The sequence below is a fragment of the Cherax quadricarinatus genome, chromosome 18, assembly GCF_038502225.1.
Source record: "Cherax quadricarinatus isolate ZL_2023a chromosome 18, ASM3850222v1, whole genome shotgun sequence".
In the NCBI taxonomy this organism is placed as follows: Eukaryota; Metazoa; Arthropoda; class Malacostraca; order Decapoda; family Parastacidae; genus Cherax; species Cherax quadricarinatus.
The window spans coordinates 5,447,174-5,460,662 of record NC_091309.1 but is presented as its reverse complement, the minus strand read 5'-3'; the positions used below and the strand labels follow the sequence as shown (position 1 = coordinate 5,460,662).

Sequence of the window (13,489 nt, the reverse complement as noted above, 5' to 3'; positions counted from 1 at the left end):
GAGAGCGAAACGTTGCCACAATAAAATGTCACATTAGTTGCACTTGTGTCCTTTTACCTAACATATTGTCGGTAATTACACCAACATTATTGTAATCAGGTTTGATCCAAGGGAAGGATACATCCAGTTCCCAGTATGAGAGGTCCTTAACTAGCACCAAGGTACCCCGGTTGAAGAGGCCACTACATAAGAAATGAGGAACACTGTAGCAGGCCTGTTGGCCCATACTAGGCAGGTCCTTTACAATCCATCCCACAGACAGAATATTTGCCCAACCCAGTTTTCAGTGCTACCCAAGCAATAAGCTTTGATAATTCTGTTTACTCATGTACAAGTCCCACTCAGATCCAACCCCTCTCACTCATGTATTTATCCAACCTAAATTTGAAACTATCCAAGGTTTTAGCCTAATACCGTGCTCCATTCTTAGGTATGTCTGTGTAACTATCTGTGTCACGAGATACATATGTTTGTGTTTATACTTGTGTATGCAAAATAACCACAGTGGAAAAATAGTGCAATTCCAAACGCTTGATGAATGTGGGAAATCGCGAAAGCTCTTGGAATTCTACTATTTTTTTCAGTGGTTATTTTTGCGAATTGTGATATCACCTGTTTACTGTGATCTTATTATATACCTGTGTATGTACAAGTGTACGTATATCTTGCGTTAGCTAACCGCCATGCGTGTGTGTGTGTGTTGCACAGGTGCGTACGGGACGGTGTACTACGCTCGCGACCGGAACAATCTGGAGCGGGTAGTGGCACTGAAGAAGATCCGGATCACCCTCAACGAAGATGGTGTGCCTGTCAACGCCGTCAGGGAGATCGCTCTTCTGAAGCAGCTGGAACGCTTCGAGCATCCCAACATTGTCAGGTGAGTGTTGCTCTTAGAGTACCCTCCAGTCAGCCTTGAGGTTCTTGGAGCCCCCCAGCCCGGAGGTTCTTTCAGGTCCCCAGCCCAGAAGTTCTTGCAGCCCCCCCCCAGCCCTGAGGTTCTTGAAGCCCCAGCCCTGAGGTTCTTGCAGCCCCCAAGCCCAGAGGTTCTTGCAGCGCTTCAGCACAGAGGTTCTTTCAGTCTCAGCCCAGAGGTTCTTTCAGTCTCAGTCCAGAGGTTCTTGCAGTCCCTAGCCCTGAGGGTCTTGAAACCCCCCAGTACTGAGGTTCTTGCAGTGCTCCAGCCCTGAGGTTCTTGAAGTCCCAACCCTGAGGTTCTTGTAGTGCCCCAGGCCCTTACACTCTTGAAGCCCCCAGCCCTGAGGCTTCACCCTTACCTATTTAACCACGTTTAACGTGTTGGTGGTAATTCCGTCATGTTCACATTTGATAAATTTAGACACATGTCCAACACTTGGGTATCATTACTGTAGAAACGTTTCGCCACACAGTGGCTTCATCAGTCCTATACAAAGAATAATGGTGAAGATCAGGAGGAGTTTGAGGTAATCAGTCTCTTAGCTTGGAGTCGATGTAATCAGTCCATCAGTCTTGATTGATGAATTCCAGATTTCTGTACGGTAATCTAGTGTATATTTTCTCCTCTCTTTTGTTTACATCTTTCCTCCATTGTTTACTAAAATTACTTTCCTCTTTTGTTTACATCTAATTTTACCTAACATATTGTCGGTAATTATACCAACATTATTGGAATCGGGTTTGATCCAAGGGAAGGATGCATCCAATTCACCATTATTTTTGGTGAAGGTTGTGGTGGTGCTAGTGATGAAGCTGTAACAATGTTACCTGGAGGTTACCTGGAGGTTATTCCGGGGATCAACGCCCCCGCGGCCCGGTCCATGACCGGGCCTGATCAACTAGGCTGTTACTGCTGGCCGCACGCAGTCCGACGTACGAGCCACAGCCGGGCTGATCCGGCACTGACTTTAGGTATCTGTCCAGCTCTCTCTTGAAGGCAGCCAGGGGTTTATTGGCAATTCCCCTAATGCTTGATGAGAGGCTGTTGAACAGTCTTGGGCCCCGGACACTTATGGTGGGAGGTTCAACAGCCTCCCACCAGCAATAAGCGGCGTTACCAGTAGACCCCTGGTTGTCTTCAAGAGGGAGCTGGACAGATACCCAAAGACGGTGCCGGATCAGCCGGGCTGTGGTTCGTACATTGGATTGCGTGCGGCCAGCAGTAACAGCCTCGTTGATCAGGCCCTGATCCACTGGGAGGCCTGGTCGTGGCCCGGGCCGCGGGGGCATTGATCCCTGGAATGCCCTCCAGGTAGTGGTGGTAGTAATGCTGTGGACAGTGGTAGTGGTGGTAGTAGTGCTGTGGATAGTTGTAGTGGTGGTAGTAATACTGTGAATAGTGGTAGTGGCGGTAGTAATGCTGTGGATAGTAGTAGTGGTGGTAGTAGTGCTGTGTACGGTGGTGGTGGTGGTGGTAGTGCTGTGGACAGTGGTAGTGGTATGAGCAGTAGTAGAGATAGTGGTAGTAGCCGGGGGTGGTTCTTGTCCTCCCGGGTACCAGCTGTTACAGCTGACTTAGTAGCGCCTCTCACAGTCCTGCCCTCCCCTCCTTCCCTCCCTCTATCTCCCTCCTTCTATCCACCCTCTCTTCTTTCATCTCCCTCTCCCTCCTTCCCTGGCATGCCGACACTTTTTGTCTGAGCGGCGCCAACTTGTTTTCAGTATTGGCTGGGACTGTAGGAATCCCTGGGTCAGCCTGTGGGTGGATGGTGGGTCAGCTTGTGGGTGGATGGTGGGTCAGCCTGTGGGTGGGTGGGCGGGTCAAACTGTGTGGGGACAGTTGATGGATGGATGTGCCGTTTTTAGATGGGGTCAGGTGCTGGGAGTGTCAGAAGCTGGGTGGGTGGGTGGATCAGGTGCTGGGAGTGCCAGAAGCTGGGTGGTTGGGCAGGTGGATCAGGTCCTGTGAGTATCAAAAGCTGGGTGGGTGCGTTAGGTGCTGGTTTGGTAGATGAGTGAGGTAAGTGTGAGTGGGTGATTTTGCTACCTATCTGCTAAACTAACCTACCTGCCTTGAAAGGATGAACTTCCTGGCAGCCGAAGCATGTTCTAGGCATATTACCCTAAGAAAGAAGAAGAGCAGGAGTAAACTGGAGAGAGAAAGACGCTCCCTCTACAGAAGACGACGAAGAGTCACTGAGCTCCTCAGGAGTGCTAGAATATCTGATACACGAAAGGAGGCGCTGACCAGGGAAGTGGAAACTATCGAACTTAAGTTAAATGACTCTTACAGGAACCAGGAGAGGCAGGAGGCGCTTAAAGCTATTAGTGAAATTGAAAGAAATTCAAAATATTTCTTTTCATATGAAAAAAACAAGGCAAATACCACATCTAATATCGGGCCCTTACTCAGACAGGATGGGACTTACACAGATGACAACAAGGAAATGAGTGAAATATTGAAATCCCAGTACGACTTCGTGTTTAGTGAACCACTAATCGGTCTGAGGATCGACGACCCAAATGATTTCTTCATGAATGAGCCTCAAAACTCCATAAATGTATGCCAGATTTCCGACATTGCCCTAACTCCGATAGATTTCGAAAAAGCCATTGACAACATGCCTATGCACTCAGCCCCGGGCCCAGACTCGTGAAACTCTGTTTTCATTAAGAAATGCAAGAAACCCCTTTTGTGTGCCCTAAGTACACTATGGAGGAGCTTGGACATGGGTGAAATTCCACAGTCACTTAAAACAACGGATATAGCCCCACTCCATAAAGGTGGCAGCAAAGCATTAGCTAAGAACTATAGACCAATAGCGCTGACGTCCCACATCATAAAAATCTTTGAAAGAGTGCTAAGAAGCAGGATTGCAAATCCCTGGATTCCCAAAATCTGCACAATCCAGGGCAACATGGGTTCAGGGCAGGTCGCTCCTGCCTCTCACAACTACTGGATCACTATGACATGGCCTTGGATGCACTGGAAGAAAATCAGAATGCAGATGTAATATACACAGACTTTGCAAAAGCATTTGACAAATGCGATCATGGCGTAATAGCCCATAAAATACGTGCTAAAGGAATAACTGGGAAAGTGGGGAGATGGATCTTCAACTTCCTAACAAATCGAACACAAAGAGTAGTGGTCAACAGAGTTAAATCGGAGGCTGCCATAGTGAAGAGCTCTGTTCCACAAGGCACAGTACTCGCCCCCATCTTATTCCTTATCCTCATATCAGACATAGACAGAGATATACATCACAGCACCGTATCATCCTTTGCGGATGATACTAGGATCTGCATGAGGCTGTCATCTGCTGAGAACGCGGTTAACCTCCAAGAAAATATAAACAAAGTTTTCCAGTGGGCAACGGTAAACAATATGATGTTCAATGAGGACAAATTCCAACTACTCCGTTATGGAAAACTGGAGGAGATAATAACTAGAACAGAGTATACTACTGACTCCGGCCATACAATAGAGCGGAAAAATAATGTAAGGGACCTGGGAGTAGTAATGTCTGAGGATCTCACTTTCAAGGATCACAACAGTGCCACGATCGCACGTGCAAAGAAAATGATAGGATGGATAATGAGAACTTTCAAAACGAGAGATGCCAAGCCAATGATGATCCTTTTCAAATCACTTGTTCTCTCTAGGCTGGAATACTGCTGTACATTAACATCTCCATTCAAAGCAGGTGAAATCGCAGACCTAGAGAGTGTACAGAGATCCTTTACTGCACGTATAAGTTCTGTCAAGCACCTTAACTACTGGGAACGCTTGGAAGCACTTGACTTGTACTCGTTGGAACGCTGGAGGGAGAGATATATCATAATCTACACTTGGAAAATCTTGGAGGGAATAGTCCCAAATCTGCACACAGAAATCACTCCCTACGAAAGTAAAAGACTGGGCAGGCGATGCGAAATGCCCCCAATAAAAAGTAGGGGCGCCATTGGTACACTAATAGAAAACACCGTAAGTATCCGGGGCCCGAGACTGTTCAACAGCCTCCCATCAAGCATTAGGGGAATTGCCAATAAACCCCTGGCTACCTTCAAGAGAGAGCTGGACAGATACCTAAAGTCAGTGCCGGATCAGCCGGGCTGTGGCTCGTACGTTGGACTGTGTGCGGCCAGCAGTAACAGCCTAGTTGATCAGGCCCTGATCCATCGGTAGGCTTGGTCATGGACCGGGCCGCAGGGGCGTTGATCCCCGGAATAACCTCCAGGTAACCTTCCTACCTAACCAACCAACCTACCTATCTAACCTACCTACCTGTCTGCTTGCCTGGCTACCTACCTACTTACCTACCTGGTGATGGTTCAGAGGATCATCATTGCCCCGACTCTTCATGTTTATCGAGTCTTCTTTGTGTTTTTCTTAAAGCCATGAGATGTTATCTTGGTGCAGATACTCAGAATCAGCCTCTCTAGTGTTTTCCTGGTATCGAAGTCTATGCTATCTCTCCTTGTGCTCACCAGGAGTACACTTTGAGGTGCTTCAATAAAGCGAGCATTGGTAGTTTCCCATATAATCTCAAGATCATCAGTTTCCCTTGACGTAAATGTACAGAAATATTCCGGTGAAGAGAGCACAAGTACCTTCAGCAGAATCATCATTGGCTTGGCATCTCTTGTTTTCATGGTTCTAATTATCTAGTTCATTATTTACCATTCTGTTGTTGCATGCAGCAGATTAACCGAAATTTCACTACGTTGAAAATCATATTGTGTTCCGTGGCCTGGTCACGGAGCGGGCAACGGGGGCGCTGACCCCCGGAATCCTCTCCAGGTACTCCAGGTATACTGGAAGACATCGGTCCAGAGGTTTGCTTGTGTCCAGGATAGATGTCATCCATTCCAGTTCTAGTAACATCTGTGAAGGACGATGCAGTGTTAAGATTTAAGACTGTGAGATGCGACAGTGAGTATCTGGACCTTCAACAACATAGATTTTTACGGTTGATAAGTATTTGGGTGATAAAACTATGGGGCTGCTGCCGGATATAGAGGAGGTGCCTGTCTGTTTCTTGCTGACTACGTCATCGTCTTCCTTAGTTGCAAAGGTCACAGGAGCTCAGATATATCCTCTCCTTCAGTCGAGTGTTGGTTGCGGCTGTCAAGACAATGGTGGTTGTGGCTATGATTGTGTTGCTGTTCAAAATGGTATAAAATACCGACAAGCTGATGATCAAGACACATCTGCAACAGTTGGGTGTCTTTATTGTTGAAACGTTTCGCCTGCACAGTAGGCTTCTTCAGTCAAATACAAAGGCAGCAGTAGTAATGAAATGAAGATGATGTAATCAGTCCGACAATCTTGAACAGAGAATTTAATAAGTTCTTGAAGAAAAGCCAGTTCCTGATCAGCTGGGTTGTGGTGCAAGGATCAGCAGCAGCTTGACATGTCAGTCGTGTCAATCAGGAAACAAGGACGGGAAAGCTGGCCTCGAGGGTGAGTGTCCGGGACCCATCATCAGGCACCTTTGATGAGTTTCGAGAGTCTTTTTACTTCCGGAGCCCGGCCATGGGCCAGGCTCGTCTGGTGCTAGCCTGGTCAATCAGACTCTTGCTGCTGGCGGTCCACTGATCCACATATCCATCACTGCCCCTGGTGGAGATACTTGTCCAGTTTCCTCTTGAAGACTTCGACACTTGTTCCGGCAGTGTTTCTGATATTTTCTGGTAAGATGTTGAATAGTCTGGAGCCACGGATGTTGATACAGTGTTCTCTTATTATGTCCACCGCACCCTTGCACTTCACTGGGTTTATTTTGCACTTCCTGCCACATCTCTCGCCAGGTTGACAGTGAATTAGGAAAGAAACATTGAAAGAGGATCACTGAAGAGAGAGAGAGAGAGAGAGAGAGAGAGAGAGAGAGAGAGAGAGACTATATAAGATCGATCCATCCGTCTACCGTCCACTTAATTCTCTTCTACCTACTCTCTACCTATCTTCCCTCTTCATCTACTTCCCCTCCCCCCGGCTCCCTTTCTTCTCTACCTACCCCTCTATTCTTCTTATCTCCCTCTCCCTCCCTACGAGTAAACAAGTTATACCAACCATTGTCACCTTCGCTTATCCCAGCTCAGAGTAGCGTGACTAGAGACTGCTGGAGGGGCGGTGGAGGGAGTGTAGAGGCTGCTGGAGGGGCGGAGGGAGGGAGTGTAAAGTCTGCTGTAGGGGCGGAGGGGGGAGTGTAGAGGCTGCTGGAGGGGCGGAGGGAGGGAGTGTAAAGTCTGCTGTAGGGGCGGAGGGGGGAGTGTAGAGGCTGCTGGAGAGGCGGAGGGGGGAGTGTAGAGGCTGCTGTAGGGGCGGAGGGAGGGAGTGTAGAGGCTGCTGTAGGGGCGGAGGGGGGAGTGTAGAAGCTGCTGGAGGGGCGGAGGGAGGGAGTGTAGAGGCTGCTGGAGGGGCGGAGGGAGAGAGTGTAGAGGCTGTTGGAGGGGCGGAGGGAGGGAGTGTAGAGGCTGCTGGAGGGGCGGAGGGAGGGAGTGTAGAGGCTGCTGGAGGGGCGGAGGGAGGGAGTGTAGAGGATGCTGGAGGGGCGTAGGGAGGGAGTGTAGAGGTTGCTGGAGGGGCGGAGGGAGGGAGTGTAGAGGTTGCTGGAGGGGCGGAGGGAGGGAGTGTAGAGGCTGCTGGAGGGGCGGAGGGAGGGAGTGTAGAGGCTGCTGGAGGGGCGGAGGGAGGGAGTGTAGAGGCTGCTGGAGGGGCGGAGGGAGGGAGTGTAGAGGTTGCTGGAGGGGCGGAGGGAGGGAGTGTAGAGGTTGCTGGAGGGGCGGAGGGAGGGAGTGTAGAGGTTGCTGGAGGGGCGGAGGGAGGGAGTGTAGAGGTTGCTGGAGGGGCGGAGGGAGGGAGTGTAGAGGCTGCTGGAGGGGCGGAGGGAGGGAGTGTAGAGGCTGCTGGAGGGGCGGAGGGAGGGAGTGTAGAGGCTGCTGGAGGGGCGGAGGGAGGGAGTGTAGAGGTTGCGGGCGGGGCGGCGGGAGGGAGTGTAGAGGCTGCTGGAGGGGCGGAGGGAGGGAGTGTAGAGGTTGCTGGAGGGGCGGAGGGAGGGAGTGTAGAGGTTGCTGGTGGGGCGGTGGGCGGGAGTGTAGAGGCTGCTGGAGGGGCGGAGGGAGGGAGTGTAGAGGCTGCTGGAGGGGCGGAGGGAGGGAGTGTAGAGGCTGCTGGAGGGAGGGAGTTAGTACTGGTGAGAATATTCCTAGTATACCCAACAGTGTGGATTTTCAGTGTTACAGTGTGATGATGGACTGCTGGGTCAGACACTTGAAGGTTCTACTGGTATGTGTGTGTACTCACCTATTTGTGGTTGCAGGGGTCGATTCGTAGTTCATGGCCCCACCTCTTCACTGATCCTGCTCCATGAACTTTATCAAACCTTGTCTTAAAACTATGTATGGTTCCTGCCTCCGCTACGTCACTTTCCAGACTGTTCCACTTCCTGACAACTGTGACTGAAGAAATATTTCCTGACATCCCTTTGACTCATCTGAGTCTTGAACTTCCAATTGTGACCCCTTGTTTCTGTGTCCCATCTCTGGAACATTCTGTCTCTGTCTACTTTGTGTGTGTGTGTGTGTGTGTGTGTGTGTGTGTGTGTGTGTGTGTGTGTGTGTGTGTGTGTCTGTGTGTGTGTGTGTGTCTGTGTGTCTGTGTGTGTGTGCGTGTGTGTGTGTAACATTTCGTGTAGGGTGGAGGGGATCCCTGGAGGCCAGAAATGAAAGAATGGGAAGGGGTAGGGGCAAGAGGGAATAACGGAAGGGACAGGTAGTCGCAGAGAGGGAGGACGTAGGAGAGGTGAAATAGAAAGGGGAGGTGGGAGTAATTACAGAGGGGAGACCTAGCTGACCAGGGGGAGGTGAGGGGTGTAGGCCCAGCAGTGTGTCATCAAACTCCCCACTCCTCCCTGACTGACCAGGGGAGGTGAGGGGTGTAGGTCCAGCAGTGTGTCATCAAACTCCCCACTCCTCCCTGACTGACCAGGGGAGGTGAGGGGTGTAGGTCCAGCAGTGTGTCATCAAACTCCCCACTCCTCCCTGACTGACCAGGGGAGGTGAGGGGTGTAGGTCCACAGTGTGTCATCAAACTCCCCACTCCTCCCTGACTGACCAGGGGGAGGTGAGGGGTGTAGGCCCAGCAGTGTGTCATCAAACTCCCCACTCCTCCCTGACTGACCAGGGGAGGTGAGGGGTGTAGGTCCAGCAGTGTATCATCAGACTCCCCACTCCTCCCTGACTGACCAGGGGAGGTGAGGGGTGTAGGTCCAGCAGTGTGTCATCAAACTCCCCACTCCTCCCTGACTGACCAGGGGAGGTGAGGGGTGTAGGTCCAGCAGTGTGTCATCAAACTCCCCACTCCTCCCTGACTGACCAGGGGAGGTGAGGGGTGTAGGTCCAGCAGTGTGTCATCAAACTCCCCACTCCTCCCTGACTGACCAGGGGAGGTGAGGGGTGTAGGTCCACAGTGTGTCATCAAACTCCCCACTCCTCCCTGACTGACCAGGGGAGGTGAGGGGTGTAGGTCCAGCAGTGTATCATCACACTCCCCACTCCTCCCTGACTGACCAGGGGAGGTGAGGGGTGTAGGTCCAGCATTGTATCATCAGACTCCCCACTCCTCCCTGACTGACCAGGGGAGGTGAGGGGTGTAGGTCCAGCAGTGTGTCATCAGACTCCCCACTCCTCCCTGACTGGATAACTGCGTTACCTGTTATCCAGGTGACGCAGGTCACTGCGTCACCTTAACAGTCACATGAAAAAATCCAAAGGTTTGAAACCAGACTAGTCTCAGAACTGAGAGGAATACACTATGCAGGGAGGCTGAGGAAACTTGACCAACCGACCTTGAGTGGGTGTGAGTTGAACCTGCCTCGCATGGGCCAGTAGGGCTGATGGTGTGGCCCACCTTCCTGATGTTCTTAGGTTGTAAGGACGTATGACACGATAACGACGTACAGAATTGTTTTTAAGAGGAATTCATAGGGAAGATAGAAACAGTGTTTAAGCCAAGGATGAGGATCAAAGTGACACAGGTGGATGCTGAAGACGCAGACACGAGGGCTGTCAGCAACAACTTTTTTAGTCTCGACACACTGACAGTGTTACTCAGGAGGCCAGAAACCAGCAATGCCAGTAGCAGCAGTTTAAGAGGTGGGGCCAGGAGTTGAGACTTGACCCTCCTCCCCCCTCACATCAGCCAGTGAGCACACTGCTACAAAGTGGAGTTTGAGAGGAGAAAGTAAAGGGGAAGGGGAGGGTCATCACAGGGGAAGCGCTAACCCGTAAGCTCACTAGGTTTGATTCGAGGAAGGTGACGCAAGGAATGTAGATAAATGGTTTAGAGAACCGACAAGTTGATGTGAAGAACACCCCAGGTGGTGCAGTGGTGGGTGATGGTTCCTGGCAGGTGGTGTGTAACTCTGGTGGATCACTACTTACCACGGCACCCAAATCACCAAGTATCACCACCTATATGCAACTGATATCATAAATGCTCTCAGGTTTTATTTAAAACGCTTTCGTGATTTCTCGCATTATCAAGGAACTGTGAGTTTCTTGATAATGTGAGAAATTACGAAAGCGCTTAGAATTTCACTATTTTTCACAGTGGGTGTTCTGTGTGTGTGTGTGTGTGTGTGTGTGTGTGTGTGTGTGTGTGTGTGTGTGTGTGTGTGTGTGTGTGTGTGTGTGTGTGTGTGTGTGATGGAGAGAGAGTGTTGTTTGGGGTAAGCAGAAAGCTATCTCCACCATCACATTTTTTTCCTTCGCTGAATAATTTATAGGCTGTTGAATTGTTGGTTAAAGTTGGTGTTGTGTTGATGGTTCAGGTGGAGGGAGCTGCAGTGGGTGTTGACGATACTCTCTGTAGTGGTTCAGGTGGAGGGAGCTGCAGTGGGTGTTGACGATACTCTCTGCAGTGGTTCAGGTGGAGGGAGCTGCAGTGGGTGTTGACGATACTCTCTGCAGTGGTTCAGGTGGAGGGAGCTGCAGTGGGTGTTGACGATACTCTCTGTAGTGGTTCAGGTGGAGGGAGCTGCAGTGGGTGTTGACGATACTCTCTGTAGTGGTTCAGGTGGAGGGAGCTGCAGTGGGTGTTGACGATACTCTCTGTAGTGGTTCAGGTGGAGGGAGCTGCAGTGGGTGTTGACGATACTCTCTGTAGTGGTTCAGGTGGAGGGAGCTGCAGTGGGTGTTGACGATACTCTCTGTAGTGGTTCAGGTGGAGGGAGCTGCAGTGGGTGTTGACGATACTCTCTGTAGTGGTTCAGGTGGAGGGAGCTGCAGTGGGTGTTGACGATACTCTCTGTAGTGGTTCAGGTGGAGGGAGCTGCAGTGGGTGTTGACGATACTCTCTGTAGTGGTTCAGGTGGAGGGAGCTGCAGTGGGTGTTGACGATACTCTCTGCAGTGGTTCAGGTGGAGGGAGCTGCAGTGGGTGTTGACGATACTCTCTGTAGTGGTTCAGGTGGAGGGAGCTGCAGTGGGTGTTGACGATACTCTCTGTAGTGGTTCAGGTGGAGGGAGCTGCAGTGGGTGTTGACGATACTCTCTGTAGTGGTTCAGGTGGAGGGAGCTGCAGTGGGTGTTGACGATACTCTCTGTAGTGGTTCAGGTGGAGGGAGCTGCAGTGGGTGTTGACGATACTCTCTGTAGTGGTTCAGGTGGAGGGAGCTGCAGTGGGTGTTGACGATACTCTCTGTAGTGGTTCAGGTGGAGGGAGCTGCAGTGGGTGTTGACGATACTCTCTGTAGTGGTTCAGGTGGAGGGAGCTGCAGTGGGTGTTGACGATACTCTCTGTAGTGGTTCAGGTGGAGGGAGCTGCAGTGGGTGTTGACGATACTCTCTGTAGTGGTTCAGGTGGAGGGAGCTGCAGTGGGTGTTGACGATACTCTCTGTAGTGGTTCAGGTGGAGGGAGCTGCAGTGGGTGTTGACGATACTCTCTGTAGTGGTTCAGGTGGAGGGAGCTGCAGTGGGTGTTGACGATACTCTCTGTAGTGGTTCAGGTGGAGGGAGCTGCAGTGGGTGTTGACGATACTCTCTGTAGTGGTTCAGGTGGAGGGAGCTGCAGTGGGTGTTGACGATACTCTCTGTAGTGGTTCAGGTGGAGGGAGCTGCAGTGGGTGTTGACGATACTCTCTGTAGTGGTTCAGGTGGAGGGAGCTGCAGTGGGTGTTGACGATACTCTCTGTAGTGGTTCAGGTGGAGGGAGCTGCAGTGGGTGTTGACGATACTCTCTGTAGTGGTTCAGGTGGAGGGAGCTGCAGTGGGTGTTGACGATACTCTCTGTAGTGGTTCAGGTGGAGGGAGCTGCAGTGGGTGTTGACGATACTCTCTGTAGTGGTTCAGGTGGAGGGATGCAGTGGGGTGTTGACGATACTCTCTGCAGTGGTTCAGGTGGAGCTGCAGTGGGTGTTGACGATACTCTCTGTAGTGGTTCAGGTGGAGCTGCCGTGGGTGGTGACGATACTCTCTGTAGTGGTTCAGGTGGAGGGAGCTGCAGTGGGTGTTGACGATACTCTCTGTAGTGGTTCAGGTGGAGGGAGCTGCAGTGGGTGTTGACGATACTCTCTGTAGTGGTTCAGGTGGAGGGAGCTGCAGTGGGTGTTGACGATACTGCAGTGGGTGTTGACGATACTCTCTGCAGTGGTTCAGGTGGAGGGAGCTGCAGTGGGTGTTGACGATACTCTCTGTAGTGGTTCAGGTGGAGGGAGCTGCAGTGGGTGTTGACGATACTCTCTGCAGTGGTTCAGGTGGAGGGAGCTGCAGTGGGTGTTGACGATACTCTCTGTAGTGGTTCAGGTGGAGGGAGCTGCAGTGGGTGTTGACGATACTCTCTGTAGTGGTTCAGGTGGAGGGAGCTGCAGTGGGTGTTGACGATACTCTCTGTAGTGGTTCAGGTGGAGGGAGCTGCAGTGGGTGTTGACGATACTCTCTGTAGTGGTTCAGGTGGAGGGAGCTGCAGTGGGTGTTGACGATACTCTCTGTAGTGGTTCAGGTGGAGCTGCAGTGGGTGTTGACGATACTCTCTGTAGTGGTTCAGGTGGAGCTGCAGTGGGTGTTGACGATACTCTCTGCAGTGGTTCAGGTGGAGGGAGCTGCAGTGGGTGTTGACGATACTCTCTGTAGTGGTTCAGGTGGAGCTGCAGTGGGTGTTGACGATACTCTCTGTAGTGGTTCAGGTGGAGCTGCAGTGGGTGTTGACGATACTCTCTGCAGTGGTTCAGGTGGAGGGAGCTGCAGTGGGTGTTGACGATACTCTCTGTAGTGGTTCAGGTGGAGGGAGCTGCAGTGGGTGTTGACGATACTCTCTGTAGTGGTTCAGGTGGAGGGAGCTGCAGTGGGTGTTGACGATACTCTCTGTAGTGGTTCAGGTGGAGGGAGCTGCAGTGGGTGTTGACGATACTCTCTGTAGTGGTTCAGGTGGAGCTGCAGTGGGTGTTGACGATACTCTCTGTAGTGGTTCAGGTGGAGGGAGCTGCAGTGGGTGTTGACGATACTCTCTGTAGTGGTTCAGGTGGAGGGAGCTGCAGTGGGTGTTGACGATACTCTCTGTAGTGGTTCAGGT

At 51.4% G+C, this 13,489-nt stretch overlaps 1 protein-coding gene across 1 annotated transcript in view; it reads left to right on the top strand.

Annotated features, from left to right (window-relative positions):
- LOC128689293 (Cyclin-dependent kinase 4) overlaps positions 1-13,489 on the top strand; it is a 564,556-nt gene that overhangs the window by 224,384 nt on the left and 326,683 nt on the right. Inside the window, exon 4 of the mRNA XM_070086124.1 lies at positions 709-877. Within this exon, the coding sequence (XP_069942225.1) occupies positions 709-877 (169 nt within the window). The remainder of the gene's footprint in view (positions 1-708; positions 878-13,489) is intronic.